Source organism: Lobosporangium transversale (assembly GCF_002105155.1).
Source record: "Lobosporangium transversale strain NRRL 3116 chromosome Unknown BCR41scaffold_65, whole genome shotgun sequence".
Lineage (NCBI taxonomy): Eukaryota > Fungi > Mortierellomycota > Mortierellomycetes > Mortierellales > Mortierellaceae > Lobosporangium > Lobosporangium transversale.
The window spans coordinates 153,439-176,456 of record NW_019029043.1 but is presented as its reverse complement, the minus strand read 5'-3'; the positions used below and the strand labels follow the sequence as shown (position 1 = coordinate 176,456).

The 23,018-nt window shown below is 41.8% G+C and overlaps 8 protein-coding genes and 1 non-coding gene across 9 annotated transcripts; 4 read left to right on the top strand and 5 right to left on the bottom strand.

Annotated features, from left to right (window-relative positions):
- Nucleotides 1-592: 592 nt before the first annotated feature.
- On the top strand, nucleotides 593-4,616 carry BCR41DRAFT_363732 (putative glycerol-3-phosphate dehydrogenase). The gene is made up of 4 exons (XM_022025936.1): nucleotides 593-1,279; nucleotides 2,211-2,391; nucleotides 2,500-4,117; nucleotides 4,253-4,616. The coding sequence occupies exons 1-4, from the start codon at nucleotides 739-741 to the stop codon at nucleotides 4,430-4,432; spliced, it is 2,520 nt and encodes an 839-aa protein (XP_021876024.1). The 5' UTR covers nucleotides 593-738; the 3' UTR covers nucleotides 4,433-4,616.
- A 192-nt stretch (nucleotides 4,617-4,808) lies between these two features.
- Nucleotides 4,809-7,948, top strand: BCR41DRAFT_390360 (P-loop containing nucleoside triphosphate hydrolase protein). Its single transcript, XM_022028213.1, has 4 exons — nucleotides 4,809-5,835; nucleotides 5,991-6,448; nucleotides 6,604-6,844; nucleotides 6,955-7,948. Exons 1-4 carry the CDS (start codon nucleotides 4,846-4,848, stop codon nucleotides 7,921-7,923), a joined length of 2,658 nt encoding a protein of 885 aa, XP_021876023.1. The 5' UTR covers nucleotides 4,809-4,845; the 3' UTR covers nucleotides 7,924-7,948.
- Nucleotides 7,949-8,262: 314 nt separating this feature from the next.
- Nucleotides 8,263-10,130, bottom strand: BCR41DRAFT_401630 (hypothetical protein; the record flags this gene model as incomplete). Its single annotated transcript, XM_022029235.1, has 3 exons — nucleotides 8,263-9,302; nucleotides 9,436-9,755; nucleotides 9,844-10,130. 3 exons carry the CDS (start codon nucleotides 10,128-10,130, stop codon nucleotides 8,263-8,265), a joined length of 1,647 nt encoding a protein of 548 aa, XP_021876022.1.
- A 2,921-nt stretch (nucleotides 10,131-13,051) lies between these two features.
- On the bottom strand, nucleotides 13,052-13,654 carry BCR41DRAFT_401628 (hypothetical protein; the record flags this gene model as incomplete). The annotated part of the gene is made up of 2 exons (XM_022029234.1): nucleotides 13,052-13,423; nucleotides 13,556-13,654. 2 exons carry the CDS (start codon nucleotides 13,652-13,654, stop codon nucleotides 13,052-13,054), a joined length of 471 nt encoding a protein of 156 aa, XP_021876021.1.
- Nucleotides 13,655-14,683: 1,029 nt separating this feature from the next.
- On the top strand, nucleotides 14,684-15,227 carry BCR41DRAFT_390359 (hypothetical protein; the record flags this gene model as incomplete). The annotated part of the gene is made up of 2 exons (XM_022028212.1): nucleotides 14,684-14,924; nucleotides 15,022-15,227. The coding sequence occupies 2 exons, from the start codon at nucleotides 14,684-14,686 to the stop codon at nucleotides 15,222-15,224; spliced, it is 444 nt and encodes a 147-aa protein (XP_021876020.1).
- Nucleotides 15,228-15,401: 174 nt separating this feature from the next.
- On the top strand, nucleotides 15,402-17,811 carry BCR41DRAFT_342691 (armadillo-type protein; the record flags this gene model as incomplete). The annotated part of the gene is made up of 3 exons (XM_022022301.1): nucleotides 15,402-15,792; nucleotides 16,048-16,748; nucleotides 16,858-17,811. Exons 1-3 carry the CDS (start codon nucleotides 15,525-15,527, stop codon nucleotides 17,809-17,811), a joined length of 1,923 nt encoding a protein of 640 aa, XP_021876019.1. The 5' UTR covers nucleotides 15,402-15,524.
- Nucleotides 17,812-18,806: 995 nt separating this feature from the next.
- On the bottom strand, nucleotides 18,807-19,785 carry BCR41DRAFT_390357 (hypothetical protein; the record flags this gene model as incomplete). The annotated part of the gene is made up of 2 exons (XM_022028211.1): nucleotides 18,807-19,256; nucleotides 19,747-19,785. The coding sequence occupies 2 exons, from the start codon at nucleotides 19,783-19,785 to the stop codon at nucleotides 18,990-18,992; spliced, it is 306 nt and encodes a 101-aa protein (XP_021876018.1). The 3' UTR covers nucleotides 18,807-18,989.
- Nucleotides 19,598-19,669, bottom strand: BCR41DRAFT_t148. The gene has a single exon. It is a non-coding gene; the product is annotated as a tRNA-His (tRNA).
- Nucleotides 19,786-22,411: 2,626 nt separating the features above from the next.
- Nucleotides 22,412-22,679, bottom strand: BCR41DRAFT_363728 (hypothetical protein). The gene has a single exon (XM_022025935.1). It carries the CDS (start codon nucleotides 22,673-22,675, stop codon nucleotides 22,517-22,519), a length of 159 nt encoding a protein of 52 aa, XP_021876017.1. The 5' UTR covers nucleotides 22,676-22,679; the 3' UTR covers nucleotides 22,412-22,516.
- Between the last annotated feature and the right edge of the window lie 339 nt (nucleotides 22,680-23,018).

Here is a 23,018-nt window from a genome sequence, read left to right as displayed (position 1 = left end):
CGGGACCAATTCAGAGTTTGGGCGGAGTCACCGCTGATTTGATTTCGATTTCACATGGAAAAACAATAGGAAAAATAGGACATTAAAAGGCAGATAAACGGGAAAGGGAGATCAAGTATTGCTTCGCGTAGTCCAAATGCTGATGAAATGACGACAAATGTTCTATCTGAACTTGAATCAAACACACTTACAAATGGAGTTGTATGCATTTTTTTTTTTTTTACCTTCTTTAGCTATAGCAATGGGAAAATAACAAAGTGATGAACACAGCTTCCCCATGCCATGGATCAGGTTGCAAAAAGATCCTAGGGTGACCCAGGCCATAGCATACCATACTATGCTATACCATGCTTGGACATCCTTTGTCGTGATTTGCATGCATGGTCGCATGGCAACACGGTAGCATACATGCGGATACTTACGAAGTAGATCAACAGGCCCAGAGCGAGAGAGATAGGGACAATAGGGGGGGAAATGGTCCGTCAAGGCACTCCGCCGCTATCTTGGAATGACAGAACACATCACATTGATTGTAAGTAAACTAGTTAGTGTGAGTATATAAGCAATTTATTACACCTGCTCCTTTCCCCTTCGTCTCACTTCTTCTTCTTCTTCTTCCTATCCTTCCTTGTCATTCTCTTCTCCTCTCTTCTTCTTCTTTTTATTTTTAGCATTCCAACTCCATTCTCTTTCTTGCTCAAAACTCATTTCTTAAAACAGATCTAATTCATTTCCCTCATGTGGCGCCGAATCCCCGCGACCGGTGCTAGACATGCCACCAACTCTTCTTTCCGTAGAAAGGCCGTCTATGCCACTGCAGGTGCCACCTCCTTGGCCCTTGCTAGCTATTACTATGACTTGAAGCGCAACAGGAGATCTTTTGATGACGACTTTGAATATCCGCCTCATTCCTCCATGGTCTATCTTGAGTCCCAACAGAGCACCAGAGACCCTACTCGACCTCATGCCTTCTGGGCCCCTCCTTCACGCGAGGAAATGATCAGGATGCTTCAGGAAGGCCCTGGTGCCATTAAGGATATCATGGCTGCTAAGAATAAAGCTATAGCAGCATCATCGTCATCATCACCATCATCGCAGTCATCAACATCAACATCTGTCGCAACAAAAACGGACGCGTCGCCTACTGCAGCTGAATCGGACTCGGACGTGTTTGATCTGCTTATCATTGGAGGCGGTGCCACTGGTGCTGGATGTGCTGTGGATGCAGCAACTCGTGGGTTGAAGGTAGCCATGGTTGAACGCGACGATTTTTCTTCAGGTATGATCAACTTTTTTTTACTTTTTTTTACATCTGTGCAACATCTGGTGGGACAGTATGGCTTCTTTTTCCATCGACATCATATTTTATTTTTGTGTCATATGAAGGGATTGAAAGTCAGAGACAAGATTTTGCCCTCTGCCATGATTTATCATTTTTTACGAGATACTCTTTGACTCTTTGAGTACTCTTCATGCTGTAGAGTGTGTGACAGCGAATGATTTAGAGACAGCTAACGGTCTGTGTGGGCAATGGATTAAAAGACCGGACCGGACGATTAAAAAAGTACAAAAAGAATAACAGATCTGAGTAAGAATGAGAGTGACGGAGGACAACTCCCAGACCAGGGCAAGGACGGGCCGCTAAAATTGGGCACATCATCCAATGAGCGTCCCCACCTATGCTGTAGTACACACAAAGAATCTATTTTTTATTTTATTTCTTATTCGCTATACAATTGCTCGACTATGCTCTCTCATTTATTTCGGGTTTGTGGAGCAACTTTGATCTTCTTTTTTTTGAGTCATTGGATCTATAGGAAGTGAGGTGAACAAAACAAAAAGAGCGAGAGAGAAAGATAGAGCATGTATGATGTGGAGAGCAAGAGAGCTCGTGAAAGATAGATCTATGAAGAACAACAACAATGCCTTTTACAAGATAGAGCAGATGAAAACAGGGCTTTATCAATGGGAAGTGTAAACATGGGATGAATAGGGCCAACACATTCTTCCTTGATATCCCTAACCATTCATCTCTATACCCGAGCCACACGTGCAATACAGGGGTCGAAACATCCTTCTTCTTTTTTTTTTTTTTTTTTTTTTTTTTTTTTAGTGTGCAATGATAAATTATAGAATGAAGATTTAGTATGAACCCCTAGTCTCACATGTTTTTTTTTTTTTTTTTTTTTTTTTTTTTTTTTCAATTACAGGAACGTCATCCAGATCAACCAAGCTCGTTCATGGTGGTGTCCGTTATTTAGAAAAGGCTGTTCGTGAGTTGGATTATGAGCAGTATAAGCTTGTCAAGGAAGCATTGAATGAGCGTGCCAACTTTTTGAAGATTGCACCTTATCTGAGCTATCAATTGCCTATCATGTTACCCATCTACAAGTACGTCAATCGAAACTACTATACATGACATGCATATATATATACATTTACATGCAGGCTATCAGCATCCGAGATCTTACTCAAGAATACGTTTTGCTATTGTATTAGATGGTGGCAGGTACCTTACTACTGGGCTGGATCCAAGGCATATGATTTGCTTGCAGGTCACCAAGGCATGGAAAGCAGTTATTTCTTAAGCAGAGGCAAGGCCCTGGAGGCATTCCCAATGCTCAAGAATGAAAAGTTGGTCGGAGCCATGGTCTATTACGATGGTCAGCACAATGATTCCCGTATGAACGTCGCCCTTGGATTGACCGCTGTTCAATATGGTGCTGTCATTGCAAATCACGTTGAAGTCATTGAGCTTCATAAGGATTCCAACAAGCAATTGTGTGGAGCCCGTGTCAGGGATACTATGACCGGCAAGGAATTCAATGTCAAGGCGAAGGGCATCATCAACGCCACCGGACCCTTCACTGATGGCATTCGTCAGATGGATGATCCTTCGATTCAAACTATCGTCTCGCCTTCTGCAGGAGTTCATATCATTCTTCCCAACTACTACAGTCCTGGAACTATGGGTCTTTTGGACCCTGCCACTAGTGATGGGCGTGTCATTTTCTTCTTGCCTTGGCAAGGAAATACTATTGCAGGCACGACAGACTCTGCAACAAAGGTGACCCAAAACCCAATGGCGACAGAGGAAGAGATCAACTGGATTTTGGGAGAAGTCAAGAACTACCTGAACCCAGATGTCAAGGTCCGTCGAGGAGATGTTTTGGCTGCCTGGTCTGGCATCCGTCCATTGGTCCGTGACCCCGCTGCCAAGAGTACTGAGGGTCTAGTTCGCAACCATATGATCAACATCAGCAAGAGCGGTCTGCTGACCATTGCAGGCGGCAAGTGGACAACTTACCGCGCAATGGCTGCCGAGACCATCGACGAGGCCATCAAACACTTTAATTTGAAGCCTACACGAGAGTGCTCGACCGAGCGCGTCAAGTTGATCGGTTCCCACGGATACAGCAAGACAATGTTTATCCGTCTGATCCAACAGTTTGGTTTGGAGACAGAGATTGCTCAACACCTTGCAAACAGCTATGGTGACCGTGCCTGGGCAGTTGCCTCGCTCGCACAGTCTACTGGGAAGCGCTGGCCCGTCTTTGGAAGAAGGGTCTCGCCGCAGTATCCTTATATCGAGGCCGAGATTCGCTATGCAGTCCGTCGCGAATATGCTTGCACAGCTGTTGATGTCCTGGCTCGCCGTCTGCGCCTCGCCTTCTTGAACGTGCACGCAGCTTTGGAGGCTCTCCCCAGGGTTGTTGAGATTATGGCTGATGAGCTGAAATGGGACCAAGCCCGTCAATTGAAAGAGACGGAGGAAGCCAAGAAGTTCTTGACCACCATGGGTCTTCCTGTTAGTCCCATTGCATATCCTACCAATGTACCTGATGCTGTCATTGGTCACCCAGGCGCAATCGGCAATGTCGAGAAGCGTGAGGCCAAGGGCTTCTGGGGCGGAGGCAAGTCCTCAGGATCGTCCGTCACCGATAGCTTCTACTCACGTGCTCAGTTCAACCCAGAAGAATTGGCAGAATTCCACAAGGTCTTTGGAGCTTTGGATTATGATGGCGATGGCCACATTGATGGCAAAGATCTCGGCGTAATCCTGAGAAACCTGGACATGGATGTTGATGCACAAGTGTTGAATAACATCATCAGTGAGGTATGATATGACAAATTGACACAGTTGATCAAAATCGTCTTTATGCTTTAAGATCCTTGAACTCATTTGTTTATTATTATTATTATTTTTCCTCCTACGCATTTGAAATCCCAAAAAAAAAAAAAAAAAAAATAGGTTGATTTAGATAACTCTGGATCGATCGAGTTCAACGAATTCCTGGAAGTGATGGGTGGATTGAAGGAACATGCTAGCCGAACAGCCTTCTCCAATATTATTGTTGAGGTTGAACATAAGAGAGCAATTGATTATGGTATCAAGGCCAAGACCACTGATCGTAGTGGAGGTGGAGCATAAAGTTGACAGACTTGTTTGTTTTTACTATTATTATTATTATTACTATTACTATCGCTATTAGCACGTATTTTTCATCCACCTTTTCCTTTCACACTTTCATCTCCTCTCGTACCATTATTATACTCATGTCTCTCTTTTTTTTTTTCTTTCCTTCCCATCCTCGAAATATAATGATAATTACCTGATGTTTATGGGGAAGCTTTTTTTTTTTTTTTTTTTTTTTTCGTAATATCATGATGAACCACGGTTACTCTCAACCTTATCCTTAATTCAGGACACCGCCACCAATTTTTTGGATGGCGATCAAAATTTAGTAAAAGCCACATAATTTAATAGATGTAAACATTTTTTATTTTTTTTAAAATTCTCTTTGCATGGAGACAGAGCAGAGAAGAGACTAAAGTTACATTGCCATGTTCAACATCAAACGTTACGATGTCGAGGAGCAATCTTCTGATAAAAACACTTCTTCCAATGCCACGTTGTCAGCGCAGGAGCGTCTCATAAAGCTCAATGCTCGTTTGAATAAGAATAAGCCTCATAAAGAGCTACAAGAGAAGGAGGAAAACAAAAACAAAGACAAGACGCAACAACAGCAACAGCAACAGCAACAACAGCAGTCGTCTTCAAAACATTTGAGATACGACAACAATGACTCAATAGAAACCAATCCCTATAAACAAAAGCGTGCTCGTGAACAGGAAGATCAGCATCATTTAAAGAAGCATGGTAAAAAGTGGGAGAAGAGAGAGAAAGAATTGAAGGACAGTGATTTGGTCCCGAATGATGTTCGGTTAGCAATGAAGGCAGAAGCAGAGGCAGCAGAGGCATTGGCAAGAGGGATTCTTCAACCCATTAATAGTGTGCCTGAACCTACAGCTGCTTCTGCACCTTCACTTAAATCAACACAACAACAACAACAACAAGATAATAAAGAAGATGAAGAAATGGAGAAAAAAGAAGAAGAGGACAAGGATATTACTTCTGAAGGACAAAAGCAGGAAGCAGAAGGAGGAATGGATGATGTCGCTATGGATGCAGCTTTAGCAGATATTGAATCTGCATTGGTACCACTTCCAACTTTTGAAGTAAAAGAGATTACAGCTGAAGAAAAGGAGCGAGCCAAATCTATGGGTATCCCAGACTGGTTAGCCCATCCGATCAAGATTGAACCAGAGACGAACACACCGATTGATGCACCCATGTTTAGACTCTCCTCAAGGCTGATCAAGCAATGCAAAAAAGCCGGGATTACAGAGTGTTTTGCAGTCCAGACAGCAGTGATTCCGGTGTTGATGAGGGCTAGGCATTTGGGAGATATTCGTAAGGCGCCAGGAGATTTATGTGTGTCTGCACCGACAGGAAGTGGAAAGACACTGGCTTACGTTCTTCCGATCATTGAGGTGAGTGAGAGAAACAGAGGAAGGAGAGGGAGGGGGGAGAGAAAAGGATTATTGATCTATTTCCCTTTGGAGTGATAGTGTGCATCACATGGATCAAATTGTTATATCTCATTCTCAGCTTTACTTTTTCTACTTTATTATTACCTGTCCTTCAGATTTTGTCCCAGCGTGTGGTCACTCGCCTTCGTGCACTTGTTGTACTTCCAACACGAGATCTTTGTGTCCAAGTGAAAGAAACGTTTGAAACGTTTGTGAAGGGAACAGATTTGAAGATTGCCACATCAACAGGGCAAAACTCATTTGCACATGAGCAGAACATCCTTGTAGGAGAAACCTATGCACGCCCTAATGGACCCAAAGTACTTGGAGGACATAGTCGAGTGGATATTCTAATCACGACTCCAGGACGGCTGATTGATCATATCAAATCAACACCTAATTTTACGTTGCAACATTTGAGATTCTTGGTGATTGATGAAGCAGATCGGTTGTTGAACCAGAGTTTCCAAGATTGGTTGTATCATATCTTGACAGCTATTCATCCTTCACCCGAACGAAAATTGCTGGGCATAGATGGATCTGAAAATATTCAATTGAAACGGGACCAGTATGGGTAAAGTGAAGAAAGAGAGGAAAAAAACAAGCGAATGTGCACAAGATTTCGAAAAGATTTTAAAAAGACCACTGCTCGTTCTAACAGGTTTTTATTTTATTTAATTTCATTTTTTTCATTTTTTTTTAAACACTATACATCGTGTGTTATGATAGCTTCCCAATCCATGATGCCATTGCACCAGCGTTTTTGCCATCATTTTTCCGCCTACCCGAGTCAGATGTAGAGGACCCCAAGGCACTATCAGTTCAAAAACTGCTCTTCTCCGCTACATTGACTAGGAACCCAGCCAAGATTGCTAGCTTACAGTTATCAGATCCTCAATATGTAGCGGTGCAGGAAGGAGGCCTGGATGGAGACGAGAAGCAAAAGTATACCACACCTGCTGGACTCACGGTATGCTTACGGAAAACATGAATTTTGAATTGACATAATATGATATGATTACTCATTTATTAACGTTTATTAATCCCTTTTTTTGTAATGTGGTTAATTCTGTTTGTTAGGAATATATGATTGTCTGTGAATCATCAGAGAAACCATTGATGGTGCTTCATCTGTTGTATAACCGCAATGTTCGTTCTGCATTGTGTTTTACTAAATCCGTTGAATCAGCACATCGGTTATGCAAGCTTATTCAGCTATATGAGAAAACGAGAACTGCACCTGTATCGTCATCATCATTGTCAACAATACCAAAAGACAACAAAGTGGATAGTGAAATCAAAGAACGGAGTAAAGGGGATGAAAGTCAAGGGGATAGTGAACCAGATGATGGAAATAACGATGATGATGATGACAGCAGTAGCAGTAGTAGTGAAGACAGTGATAGCGAAGATGAAAATGAGAGCAGCGATGATGACGATGAAGAAGAAGAAGAAGAAGACGGGAGCGAAAAGAGTGATGTTGAGATGGAGGATGTTGAGACGACTACCAAATCTACAGATCCATTCGACTCTTCTTCGGAAATAGAGGTTGATCCCTCAATATCAACAACGACGACGACGGCGACGGCGACGATGTCAGCACCCCCTATTGTTGTTGCGGAATATTCCTCCGACCTACCAAAATCCAAGCGTCAGTCTATATTACGAGCATTCAACAAGGGTGAAATCCATTTGTTGATTTGTTCAGATCTGATCTCTCGTGGTATGGATCTGTCGCCGGTTTCGGTGGTGATCAACTATGATGTACCTGTGTATATGAAAAAGTACATTCATCGTGTGGGTAGAACAGCGCGTGCGGGTAAGACTGGAACAGCGTATTCACTAGTGGAGATGCAAGAGGCCAGACACTTTAAGGAGATGGTATCGAAGGCTGGTCATTGGGAGAAGATCCATAGGATGAAGATCAAGGACCAGGAGACGAAGGAGTTGGTGCCTGCGTATACCAAGGCCCTTGCAGGACTGAAGGAAGCTCTGGTCTCATCGAGAGCTGCTAGTAGGAAAGGTATCCATCGGAGGGCGCGCAAATAAAAAATAAAATAAAATAAAATAAAATACAGAAAGTAAAGCTGGACACGGGTAGAGACACCTTCATTTCTGGCACAAGACAGTGACTATGCTTGGGAGTATTTTTGTTTATTTCAAGGCTTTTCTTAGTTTTTGATAGAAATATTGTCTTCTTTTTTATAAAAGCTTTTGTCTTTTCCTCATCAGGGATTTGATCAGGGATCAAGGATGGTTTTTCATCCTCGTCGGGTTCGGGAAGCTGCATGGCATCATCCCCAGGATTAGTATAACCAGAGATGGAGAAGCCAAGCTGATGAAATAGATCTATCCCGATAATGATGGGGTAAGTGCTGTCAATGACTTCTAAAGGAGCTGAGACAATCCTTGTACCATGCCATCGATAGGAGTGGTATGGATGCCAAGATTGGCGACGATATCTTTTCTGATAGATGAATCAGTCGCGCCCATGTCAAGAAGAGCTTCCATCCGCTCGCTGTTGACAACGACATGCACAACAATCCTCTTATCCGCTTGCTGCAGTGTAGAGGCTGATGGAGCTTTGTGGGGATTATCATCTTTTTTCGACAATGACGAGGTTTTGATGATTTCGGGGCAAGGATGCTTAACTGCTTGCGAGTGAAGCGCCAGATCATTTTTTATCATTGATTCCCAGTCTATTGTTTCATAATTTCCTTCAGGATTTTGCATTGCTTTATGATAAGGGTTTCGAGAAGAAATAAAAGCTTGTTTATCGAAAATTTCTTTTTTATTATCAATGTCATTGATCTTTTTTCGTGCAGTTTCTAGCATGGTAGATGGCTTGTCCTCATATTCACCAGCTGTTCGCTTGTGTGAGGCTTTATGCGCCACGGTGCCCTTTATCGTTTTGTCTGTAGGATCGTCCGTATATGTCTCCGTTTGCTTATTTTCTGAAAGGCTTATTTTTGCCTGTGTGATAGCAGAAGAGATGCATATGTTAGAGGATGCTGTGTTTTTGTCAGACATCATTTTTGCAGATTGTTTAATGTACGCACCTTCAGCAGAGAAGTTTGCGTTCTTATGATGAGCGAGCTTTTCATTATCATTTTTTCCGTTGCCATTCAACCTCTGCCGGTTGCGGCACTCATTAAATGTATGACCCGGTTTTTTACAATGATTGCAATATTTACGATCGTTCGTATTATGGGTGTTGTTCACCCCACAGCGACTGCACTGGTAAGAGCCAGGAGCAGGCCGCGTCGATTCTTTGATCGATGATTTTTTATAAGCAGAAAATCGGTTATTGTGATTATTCTTGTTTCTAAGAGGCCCTACAGCGGTAGAGTCCTGTGGAGACTTTTGCTCCTTTTGTGCTCGGAGAGCAGAAGTGGGACCGCTAAGATCGCTAAGAATCTTAACGAAGTCTCTGATGGAGATGAACTTCTTCACCATCCTTCCCCTGAGGTGTGACCATGACATTATGTGTCTCCGAGTCTATAGCGGATGTGAGTAAACCAAGCACCATCCCATTACCATCCTTAATGCATAAACCCTTACCTCTTTGGAGACTCTTATAGCGAATTGCTGGAAGGCCTCCGTTCTTTTTCGGAGTTGCATCGAGTGCCAACACTTCCTTCTCGGTATCTTGCAGTAATGAAATCTTATACGAGACGGCGTCAAGTTCAGTCTGAGTTTTTTCCAGGACTTGCTTGTTATTGCTGGGGGCCAAAGGGTCGGCGGAGCGTTTGGCTTTGGTTCGAATAGAAATTTGGACTTGACGCCTTCTCTCGACCAGACCGACTGCATGTTGTTCATGCCAGGTGCAGGAGAGATATGAGGAAGATTGTATGATGATGGAGCATGGTATACTGCAGAGGCTGAGAATGAAGGATTGGCATCATGTTCCTGAGCCGCTGTTAAATATTGAATTAGCTTTTCTGCAGTTATGTCGTCAGGGGGTTGAACAGGTTCGTCGTCAAGTCTGATTCGTAGTCTGGAATGGATAAGGTGTAGCTGGCAATGGCTCTCTTTCTTAGCACCAGAACCTTGTGTTCAGCGAGGAGTTGCAGGAGCAGTCCTTCATCGCTGAGAGGAACGCTGGGGATGACCTGCTCCTCTCCAAATAAGTCGTCAATATCCATGTCTTGCTCGAGATCGGTCAGAACATAGTCGCCCTTTTGTTCATCGTTCCTAGGGGGTACCATGCGGTCGGATTGACCAGAAGCAATATTGTTTGTGTTGGAGGGAAACATGTTTTTTGTTTTGTGTGACGAAGGGACTTCACTTAAAAAATAGAAAATAATAACCGGAAGTTTAAAGATAAATGGGAGTTGAATGTGGATCGTAACCCCACATTGCTCGGTTATTGTAAATAGTAACAATCAAAGGCGATCTTAGGTGGAATCGAAGGTCAAAGGATACTTTATTTAGCTATAACGTAGTGGACTATTTATACTCTCTGAGGCCTTTTCAAGACCGAATTGTATTGAGCGAATGCTAATTTCTATTGGTTGGGAAGTTGAGAGCGAATGCTATTTTTTTTTTAGGTTGCCCAATAGAAAAAGATGTAAACAAAAGAAAATGCAATACGGTATTCGATGGCACAATACGCAAAAGATGAGAATTGTGCCATCGAATGCTAATTTTTTTTGGATCGAATGCTATTTTTTTTGGATCGAATTCTATTTTTTTTGGATCTCACGCCAACCCTTAAGCCAGACTAGCATTCGATGGCACAATTCTCATCTTTGCGTATTGTGCCATCGAATACCGTATTGCATTTTCATTTGTTTACATCTTTTTCTATTGGTCAACCTAAAAAAAAAATAGCATTCGCTCAATACAATTCGGTCTGAAAAGGCCTCCTCTGGGTATCGCCCTTGATTCAGGGACACAAGGATGCTGCTACGGGATTCATTTGAGAATGTCACTAGACAAAAAAAGCCGACGAAGTAGGTCCACATAAAGATATGACAAAAAAAACAGACGAAGTAGACTCGTGTAAGATATAAATGTCAGTTGTTATAAAATGCCAACGAAGTAGACCTGTGTGAAGATAAATCGACGCAGTAGACTGGACAAAAATACGAACGAAGTAGATCCGTGTAAAATGTAAGTGACCTGGACAAAAAAATTGACCAAGTAAACCGGTGTAAAGAAATAAGGATAAAGCGATAACAAAAAAAAACAAGAATACCACGCTTCCTCCTTATGATGCTACAGAGAGCTTTGCTTCCCCTGCAAGTGCTGCCGTTTACATCAAACCATTTGTTCTCAACAAGCTGCCCATCACCTAGACTGCCACACCAACAAAAACTAGCAAGTTCAAGCCGCCCGGGAAGCATGTAATGGAACTGGAGCTCAACGTTTCCTCGACATGTCCACGGATGCGATAAGTGCAAGGCGAGGCTTTCAGATTTATTTCGGGCGAAAAAAAAAAAAAAAAAAAAAAAAAAAAAAAAAAGTCCAAAAAACGCAACGTTTGTAATACTGCCTATCAAGTCCGGCAGGTCCTACACACATCTCGACCCAACCCCAGTCATCATGTCCACAGAACCCTCCTCTCGCTCTCCTCCCCCCGTCAGATCCCATCGCGGAACCTATCTCGCCAAATCACACCTCAGAAGAAGAGCTACAGTTCACAGAACAACCCTGGCAAATTCACTTTGGCCCATCTCTTCGGCTGGTGAACCTCTGGAGTGTACCACTCGTATATTAGATGGATTAGACAGGATGTTCCGCGTGGCCCCACCATCGCGTTCTGAAGCTCCCGACGAGTATGGTAGTGATGGTGATGACACCATAGCATCTCGTCTAAGATCTGTAGAAGAGAAACTCTGTAAGTTAATTGACATCAATTCAATTCAACTAATAACAATAGACAACAAACTTTCTGATATCTGTTTTTTTTTTTGTTTTTTTTTTTTTTTGTCCATTATGCTTTGCCATATCCAACTGTGATCCACACCGCAGACGAACTGAAGAGCGCCATAGGCGGACTGAAGAGCATTGCCGAGATGTATAAAAAATGATCTCGCCGAGGCCAAAAATGGATGATTGCAGGAGAGTTTGACTAACTCATTAAGAAAAAAAAAGAAAAAAACTCCCCCGAAATTTATTGTGTTTCGCGGACATAGTCTTCTCTCACGTTTGCTGTTGTTGCATGGGTTACAGGCATGGGCCATGGCTTCTTCCCATTACAATATGGATAATGCAGGTCTTGTCGTTTGTTAAAGATGATGACTACTTAATATCAGAGCATGTTTTTGGAATTTGCCAGACAAGTAGTTCAGACCCAACTTTCGCTTGGCCTGCATGAGCTTTTTGTCAGCCCGTTCTTGCAAGGCGTCCAGGAGGATTTGAACATGGTGCGCGGCTTTTGAATGGGCCTCCTCACGACATTCATGCATCAGCCTTCTTTCTTTGGGAGACGGTCCATCCAGATACAGAGTCGCACTTTGTGGAAGCCTACGCCGCAGCAACGCTTGCTCAACGATAACATGAGCATGATCTTGGACATGAGTCGTGTAAGCGGAACGGATGGTTGAATAAAAAGCAAGGGCGTCAACGTGATATTTTGATTGGGAATCAGTTTGTAAAAAGTTGAAACTATTAGTGCTGTTGGGGCATTGAGGTCAGAAACCTGCCACATATCCCTTCTCTTGGAGAAGGGGCCATAGGCCTAGGACACCCATTCCTAAGGACAGACAAGTATAATGAATGGATGATGATTAAAGAAAGAAAAAAAAAAAAAAAAAAAAAAAAAAAAAGAGACAAGGGATAAAGACTTCAGCAGGAAATATCCAAATATAAATATACAAAATAGTGATCACAGATTCTTGCTGATATCAACCACAAGCAGCATTTTTGCCATGTGTCTAGAGTTGATTTAGTCAAATCAAAATAAAAAAAGCGAGCAATCATGATCACTGAGCAAGATTGATAGCTTGCTTAGACTCCACGCATAATATCTGTAAATCCTTGAAACCTGCTGCAGAAGCCGCGGTCAGGGATAGCCTAGTTAAGAGAAGCTTTATGTATATACAGTATATACAGAATGATTGTGTCCTAGAACCCTGTAAGGTAAAGATATATGGCTCGTGCTTTTGTGCCATAAAAACAATAATATGGTTTTATTTTTTTGCCATTTTACAGAGAGTATGGACTCGCTCATCTACTTGGTAGCGCCAGTGGCCTTTTTTATTCTCCACGATGCCAAGCCTGAGGAGTGAGCTTTATTTGCCCATTGGTCAGCTATGGTGTTTCCATCCTTTCCACTATGACTTGGTGTCCATTGGACGGTTATTCGGCGGCCTTGTTTCTCGTAGGCTTCATATATCATGTGCCACAAGTCGGCACACCGCCACCGCGTTGGAATCTTTTCAGTAGACTTCGCTATGACTGCAAATTGGTCAACCACGGGCTTGCAATCGCAGAATATAGTTGCTTTACGACCACGAGGACACGAACAAATAGCTGAGAGTAGCCCAGCAGCTTCGGCTGTGGTTGAGCTAACGTGTCCCTCAATAGTCCCAAGAACACCGAGCTTGTATAAATTATTTGCCATTAAATATACGCAAGCAAACCCCATACTTGCATATTTTGTGTGGGGATGGATCAATGAACCATCTGAAAACAAACGGATTTTGCCGGGTTGATTTTGCAATAAAAGGCGTACATCTTTAATCATCTTGGCTGTTTCGTTATCGATGACGACCCCAGTGCCATTATTTCGCGAAGTGATAGGATCAATGATAAGTGGATTTAAATCATTCATTTTTTTTTTTTAATAGGATAGTGAAGGCTTTCAAGACGACTTGCAGAGTGTATAAATACTTTTGACAAAGATCGCTGCGCCTTCAGAGGATAAGTCAGATGGCAAACCCATGATTTTCCTCGGTGATTTCTTCCTCAAGTGGCTATATTGCCACGACTTATTCTGATTTCAGGATTTGTGGATTTTGTTTACTGAAATGTTTGTGGAAATAAAAAATAAAAATAAAAAAAATCGTGTATGACCATTACCACACCAGTTGAAGTCTGAGATTAATGGATGTAGATAATGTTCCAAAATGTTTATGTGCATCATCTTTCAAAGCTTCCTCAGGGTTTGCTTTCAGGGCTTCTTTTGGATTTCACATTCACTATTGAGCACCAAAAATCGTCACAAGATTCAGGCGAGACAAAGAAAGAGAGTGGATGCGGCAAGCTAAAGGAAAAAAAATACAATCGTGGGAATATTATATAAGCGCAGTGGATTAAGATGCTCAGCCATAAAAACTGTTTGCACACCGTCTTCTTGCTCAGCCTCAACTTGAGGCGTTACATCTAATTTTTCGCTTCTTCCTTTTTCACATGAGAAAATATAGGAGGAGGCGTAATCATTCGAGAAGAAAATGTTTTCTATTCGAGGGAATAAGACAGTGGATTCAGGGATCGAGGAAAGACATGTTTACTGATGTTCTAGCAATTTATAACATTTCTATAGTCTAGGAAATGTTTGACCTCAAGGCTGTAAATCACTCTGATTCGATTTGTTCAAGACCATGTTCATGTGAGTATGATGACAAAAAAAAAAAATGAATATCAAAGTCCCTTTCTGCCCTCCCTTTTTCCTGTTTCCTTCATCATCAGCGAGATTGCGATCAACAAATTTACTTTTGCCCATTAATTTGTCCCGGTGCTGGCTATCTCAAGCAAGAAAAAAAACCCCCCTACCCGTATAAAAAAGACTTCTTTTTTCTTGACTCAGGCACTCTCTACTCACACCATCCATCCATTATATAAAGTACCAGCAAGGAAAAACATGCTTTTCACTCGTGCGTCCGCTACTATCTACACAACTGTCCTGGTTGCTATAGCCTTGCTTGTAACCATTCCCTTAATGACCGAAGCTGCTGACTGTACTGTCGATTGCGCGCCTATTAATGCAAGGATTGTCTTCTGCGGCAATGTCAGGGACGGTTTACAGGATAATATGCCTGCAATCGGCATTGATCCTCGACTCGATGATTGTCTTTGTACAGAAGATAACCTCCAGCTCTACAGTAAGACTTATTTTTGTTTTGATTTTTATCGTTACTACTATTATTTTCTCTTGGTTTATAAGAGTACTTTAATAATAATATATATTGATCCTATTAGCTCGATGCTTGGCCTGCAAGGATTTGAACAACGCTGGCAACCTTAAAAAGAAGTTCATTTCTGACTGTCGGGTGAATGACCCTAACCGCGACCTTGGCGATGTTGGGGACAATACCAATAATGCCCCATCATATTCTAGTTCATCTTCAAACGTTGCCTTGACATTTGTCTCTGTCGCTATAGCAATAGCTCTTGGTCTTTAAAACCTTGGAAATGCTTTAAAAAAAATTTTTGCTACAAAATGAGACACTAGATAGAGCTTGTATCGATAATAAATTGATCACGAATTTTTAGTGGCAAACCATTTTTGTGACGGCTTCAAAAACATCAACAAAGATTCGACATGCGCCACTTTTTTTTTTTTTTTTCTTTTGGAGCCGCCCAATGACCTTGTATACATCAACTCACCTACAAATTCTCATCCAACTGCTCATTCTTTCCTCTTCCTCCTTTTTTTTTTCTCTTCCATTTCTCTTACTTTATTTCTATTAATATATATACCGATGGCTGTTGCTAAGCGCAAAACCGGTTTTACTGCTGAGAAGCCTCAGAAAAAGGTCAAGACGACTAAGGAAGCGAAGGCTGCAGCACCAAAGAAGACCATCTTTGGTAAAGCCCTTGATGAAGATCTAAAAGACAACGATGGCGATGACTATGATGAAGATGAGGATGAGGGTGAGCTGGAAGCAGAGCCTATTCGTGACGATGATGAGGAGCACAGTATGGACGCTGATGTGCCTGACCAAACAGCTGCCCAGAAGAATAAGTTGTGTATGTGTCTTGATAAATACTGAAAAGCCAAATGTGTCATTAATTTAATAAGTTTATGGAGCTAAAGACTGACTAAAAAGAAACTTTTTTTATATTGATATATGTATATATCCATTCCGATTGGCATTCTATCCTTGAATTCGATTAATGGAATCATTTCACCACTTTTTTTTTTCTTCTTCAATAACCAACACCATTGATATCGTTATAAAAACGGACCACACAAACTTCTTCTTATTAATTCCACCCTTCTAGCCAGCAAAGAATCAAATGCTCAAAAGAAGGCACTCCGTGATGAGCGTCGATCGCACAAACCTAATGCAGAGCTCATCTATCCAGCCAAGAAGCTGTGGGAGAAGCTTCGTCTCAAAGAATTGCCAAAGGCTGAACGCCAGGCAGTAATGAAGGACATGATGGCACTGATTACAGGAAAGGTTCAGGAGCTTATTTTCAAGCACGACATGTCGCGTATCATTCAATCCTGTCTGAAGCATGGAAATGAAGCCCAACGTAATGTCATTGCAGGAGAATTGGTCGGTCACTACTTGACGCTCTCCAAATCCATGTATGGACGGTTCATTGTGATCAAGATCCTCAACTACTGCCAAAAATACAGGGAAGCCATCATCAAAGAGTTTTACGGAAAGGTTCGTCAATTGATCAAACACAAGGAGGCCTCATCAATCATCGAGGATGCTTATTCAATCTATGCCAACTCAGCTCAGAGAGCAGCATTGATCCAGGAGTTTTATGGACCTGAGTATCGTTTGTTTAAAACTGGAGACAAGAAGACACTATCAGAGATTCTAGAACAAAACCCAGCAAAGAAGGACACCATCATGAAGCATCTCATGGAGACTCTGACCGGATGCTTGGAGAAGGGAACCATCGGACTCAGTATTGTACATCGTGGTTTGCTTGAATATTTCGAGCATGCTGATGCCAAGGGTATTCAGGTAATTTTTTTATTTTTTATTTTTTTTTTTTGTACGCACTACTCTGACTATCGCTATTGGAAAGGACTTTTGTTGACTGGTTATTCTTATACCATTTCATGATATATAGGAAATGTTGGATTTGATGAAGGAACAAGCAGTTGAGATGCTGCATACAAAGGAGGGTGCACAGGTTGCTATGTACTGCTTACTGTATGCCACGCCAAAAGATCGTAAAGCGATGCTGAAGACGATGAAACCCTTTGTTGTGAAGATTTGCAAGGAAGAGTACGGCCATATGGTCATGCTTAGGATGTTTGATGTTGTTGATGACACAGTGTTGATGAGCAAGGCTATTTTGGCAGAGATTATCAAGGAGATGGAAGATATTGCCAAGGATAAATTCGGTCGTCGTGTTATTCTTTACTTGCTTGCAGGGCGATCACCAAAGTATATCTCCCCTCAGAACATTGAGCTTCTCGCTAAAGGTGATGCTATTCGTGCCAATACCAGTAAAAAGGATGCGGCTGTCCGTTCTGCAGAATTACTCAGCTATATTTCCCCCTCACTGATCTCTTTGATCGCCACCAAAGCCAGGAGTCTCATAAGCGAGCCTTTGTCCAGTCAGGTTGTTCTTGAGACTATGTTACACGCAGTGGGCGATAAGACCCCTGCTATGAATGCGCTCTTGGAGATAGCAGCAGCAAATCCTGCAGAGTCAACATCTGAAGAGCCAAATCCACTATTAACCATGCCTACAGATCGTCTCTATAAGACTTTGATCCTGTCAGATTACAAGGCACCGCTCGCGGAGCCTAGTTTACATTTCGCTAAAGCATTGTTGGCCAAGATCTCCCCCTATATCGGATTCTATGTACTTGAAGGCGGTAATAGCGCATTTATTATTTTGGCCTTGTTGGAGAACCCAGAGACAGCAGAAGAAACCAAGAAGCTGTTGATTTCGACAGAGGCCAAGAAGAGATCCTCAATAACTCTGCAAAAGGAAATGGAGAACTTGATCAAGGGCAAACCTGACGAAGAGCACAAGGCTGTCCGGTTGATCTTGGAAGGCCTTGCCAAGTAAAAAAAAAAAAAAAAAAAAAAAAAAACTACACTTACTTTTTATTCAGCTGATTCATGCACTTAAAACTCATAAACATCAACATTTTATTTTACACTAGTTTTATATATATCACGTGATGACTGTTTGAATGTTTGTCTACTGATAAGATTCATGCAATCAAATGCTGTTTTGTTCCTGGAGCCATTAAAAAAGGACTGATCAGGGATCAAGAACGATGGACACATGATCCACAACTTCAGCCCAACCCCAATTGGGTACGTTAATGTTAATGTGCCTTAATTTACGCCGCTCTAAGCCTGTGCCTTGTTCACGAGCCATGGCCCAAGTCCAAATAGACAATCTTTTTTTTTTTCACTAGACTAAAATTTAATCAAGTAAAAGGGGGAAGAGGTGCATGTGTGCATGTAAAGTATTTACAAATAAAAAAAAAAAAAGGGCATTCCAGAGTAACTGAAGTGTGGCGGTTACGTCTTCAACAAACAAATAACGAAATAGGGGAACATGGAACATCACGCGTCAAAATATTTTACAACGACCGTCGAGTCTTTTTTACATGTATTCTATTTTTTCTTTCTACAGCGTGATCATTGATATTTTTTGTTTAACTCAAGAAAAGGAAAAAAAAAAAAAGATGTAAAAAGATGTAATTTATTCAGTATGAGGATGAAGAACAAAGATTGAGACAGTCTTTTTCTTCTTTATTTTCTTCTACTTCTCTTCTTTCTCTTCCCAACTCCTTCTTTTAGTGTATAAATACGCATTGCATTCAGTAAAGTCTCTTTCTTTTTTTTTTTTCTCTCCCTGCCTTTCTTTTCTTTTTTTCTTCTGTCTCCTTGATCGTCAAAGTAAAAAATAAAAACCCCTAATACCGCTTTCCCTAATTAATCATTCAACCTTCATTAATTACGTCTCTGGACTACAAGGGCGACATAACGAAATAATCTTCACATAAAGAAAGAAAAAAAAATAAAAAAAAATAAAAAAAAAAAAAAGATGGCCTGCACGATTGCTTGCGCTCCCTTCTTTGCCAAGTCCTTGTTCTGTCAGAATATCAATCACTTTGACATCCCAATCGATATCCCTACAATTGGTCGAGATCCTGTCGTCGACAACTGTCTCTGTGTCCAGAACAATCTCGAGCCATTGCGTACTTGTGCGGGTTGTCGAGCCAGGAACAATTACACAGACTGTGATGTGACCTGGAACTTTATCGATGCCTGTAATCGGCTATATCCTGAACGACGTCTTTTTCTACCTAGTGCTGCAGGACCAGGATTGAGACCATGGGGGTTTGTGTCAAAGACCCATTCGAGAACAAAGATGTCAATGACGGCCACTACGACCACAGCCACAACCACGACCAGTCTTCGAAGGCGAATGATGGATGCTATGAATGTGTACTCAGTCTTGTTGGTAGTCTCAACGGTTGTGTCGACTTGCTCAATCTTGATCACGTCGTAAAAAAAAAAAACTTTTTGTCTACATATTGTACATAGTAAGTACCAATGATCTAGTGATAATAAAAAAAAAATACTTAATGTATTATCAGTAGTGTTGTAAAAGAATGCTCAGAACTCTTTTTTTTTTTTTTTTCACCCCGCGCTTTTAAAAATTTAAATTTCAGACTTCTTTTTAAAATGCCCTCAAATTGTAAAGGTCAGGCGTTCATTGATAATTTGTATTCACCAACCGTCGTTCTCTAGGGCATGAACAATGTTATTCATCTGAAACACTGAAACGAATGAAAATACTGCAAAAAAATTAAAAAAAAAAGAATGAGCTCCTTTGCCATTGCCTGGAATCGAACCAGGATCGTCTCGGCCACAACGAGATATACTAACCATTATACTACAATGGCTCATATTGTTCACGTGAACGGTTTTCGTGACCAGCTACTTATATTTGTTATATCCACGTGATAGCACGTGATATTACCTCTTTGGGTTTATTAAGGGGCGATGCGGCAAGAATCATATTTGTCTTCAGGGTCCTTGTTGTCAAAAAAAAAAAGGCAAGAGTCATATCTGTTTGTTCAGTACTCTTAGTAACCCACTGGACCGTCCAAGACTTGTACCACGGTTTGGTGCCGAAGGAACTGATACAAAAATGGAAGACGATCTTCAGAACCACAGCATCGATCTCAAGGTACATTGTTTGCCGCTTTGTCAAGTCAATCGAGGAACTCGGCAGGACTGAAATCTGGAACAGACGCTGCAAAGTCACCGTCAACTGGGAAAGAGACAATGGTATCACCTCTGTGAGCAAACGCGCCAGGGGACGCAACTGTGTTGGGAGGCACAGACGTAGCAGAGGTGAATTCTTTGGCTCTCACCAGAGACAACGACGAACAGCAGATGTGACCTCGTGGGTCCTTGTTATAAAAAAAAAAAAAAAAAAAAAAAAAATTGATCAGTACTCTTAGTAGGGACGATAACGAGCAGTCAGTAGACGTGGGACAACCTATTTACAGAGCTAACATCTTAATAACTTTTACATGTCCTTGTGGATCCTCGATATTAAAAAAAAAAAAAAAAAAAAAAGGTGGCGCTTTATTTCCATCCTAGTAAAAGGGCAACCCCACGGCGGTCAGGGTTTATGAAATCATGGATGCAGCGATTCTGGCCGTTTGTGCAATAATGGCTGTTTATTGACTATAGTTTCTGGAGCATTTTGTTCATAGAGTGTAGAAAATAAATCCCATGGCCCCGAAGCTCCTTGTTATCAAAAAAAAAAAAAATAATAATAATAATAAATAAATAAACCTAGTATTAGGCCAACCCATTTATAATGTCTACTTTTAATAAATCCTCAAGAAAGGACAGTTTCTGCGGAGCTTGAAATCAAAATTGTCTAGTAGATTCACCAAGTAATGAGGGGGGCTTAAAGTTGAACTTCTGCAGATGAAGACGCCGCATCACAGCCCCAATATGAGACATGTTTGCGTTTTTAAATAATTCCCCTTTGCTACCTTACTTTCCTCCCACAAACTCGCAAACCCCACCCTTCCTCCGTTGAAAATGAAGCCATGGCGTCCCTCCAAAGCTAAGTTGGTCAGAAAGAAGCACAATTACAACAGCAGATTATTATCACTACCTCCGGAGGTCATGGAACGTATTTTTTCATACGTTTCGCAAAGCAATCTTCGCTTCACTATTTCTTTGGTCTGTCGTCAATGGCATCAAATTGCCCAAGCACTTATCAAGAGGACAGCCATAGTTTCAGTTATACATTTGAGCTGTAAGTTGCCAACTACAGTACAAGGAAAAAAATTAAATCGTAGACAGCAACGGCGACAGCAACAGCGACAACAACAGGAGGAAGACTACTTGGAACAGAAACTGATGGCGGCGTATACACTTGTTTACGAAGCAGGATTATTGGCAAGGCCTTACTTACCAAGGCTTGCTCAAGGAGAAGAGGACTGTATCTGGATCTACCTCAAGAATGCACTCACAGCAGCAGTATCGAAAACGGTTCCTGGTGGACTCAAAATACAACAACTTATTCTGGATGCTGACCTGGAAGTTTCTGTTTGGTCAAGGTTGGTGCAACTTCTCGGCTTTCTTCGCCCTAGGCTCTCTAAAATACATTTGTACAACATCCCCTACTCGACCGTCGTCCCTGTTGACGAGATTTTGGAGCAATGTCCGAATCTTCAAGAGCTCTGCATTATGTCTAAATCAGATCCATCAAAAGAAAATATGTCTAGACTGAAAGAGCCGCATGGAGAGGCTGACGACGACAATTGTATAAACGGGCCGAGCGTTGGCATTAATCTTTATCATAAACTAAGGTCTGCTACGTTTTCCAACATGGTATTATCACAGACTGCGACCGAAGTATTTGTCCAGGCATGCCCTAATCTGCTAGAGCTCCGGATCATCAATTGTCAGCCTCTCACAGACAACTGGCTCATCCCAGACAATGCCCAAAATTTTCTATTTGTCGAATGGAGAAGAGTCCAATTCTTTGAGCTCCTGGCGTCATGCTGTCCTAAGTTCGTAAGCCTCCATGTCTCTTTGTCCAGCTACTTGAGAGGGAACATGTATGAAGAAGTGGCGCCGATTCAACAGTTCCCTAGAGTGGAGCATTGGGGCGTCTCAACTTTTTGTATGCTTTCGAAACCGTCAGCCTCGGCTTTTGTGCTTTTAGACAGGCATAGGTTAGAGAACCGACTCACGACGATTGAGATCACAGGAAAGTCCTTCAATAGCAATAGTGCGATTAATGCAAACAGGAAGATTGGAAACTGGATGCACTGGATCTTGTGTGAATGTCCTTTACTAGAACATTTTAAGGCTCAAAACACTAGCTTTCCTTTGGATATCCTGTATGTGACTAAGGCCTTGTCTGTCAAGCCAGAACGTCAGCTGATATTCGATGACGAGTACTACACAAGAAACCAATTTGTTGTTGGCCATCGTGTATGGGCATGTCGAAGACTCAAAACATTATACCTACGGATCGATGTAGTGGACGAATATAAAATGAGAAACTATGAGGAACAATCTCGAGTAATATATGGATATATTAGCCGTGTGTGTCCCTACCTAGAGGAGTTGTCCATCCACAGAAACAACATTCGGTTTCGGCCGCCTATCAGCTTATGTTTATTATCTCGACTAAGAGCTATGAAGGTTTTGCATCTTAGGGATACTACCAGATCGGAGGAGCAAGACATTGATTGGATGAAACGATATTATTACTACGATACAAGAGAACAGATGAAGCAAAAGTTAATACACGGACTCAATAACGATGATAACAACAGCAACGAGAGGTCACTCAGTATGACCAAGTCACTTAAAAGACTGTGGGGAACCGCAAGTATTAACGTTACTCCAGTCAATATCCATGATAGCATCAGCATGGCAGAGCAGGGCTTCATGGAGTCAATGAAGTGTTTGAGTGCAGACACTATTGGATATACTGGAGTGGTAATGAAAGGGGAGGAAGAAGAAAAAAAAAGAGAGGACGAGATTGAGAGCATAGAGGAGGAGGTGGTCGACGGTGTGGATATGACGCATCTTGGTCAACCACAGGATGTCCTCAATTACTTTAAAGAACGACGTGCAAACAGAAACGAATGTCTATGGCCTGATTTAGAGACGATTCATCTCCCATGCTTTGGACCTGATATGCGAGACATTATCAAGAAGGTCCGACCTGAAGTCGAGGTTATCTATAATGGAGCAAATCAGCAGGAA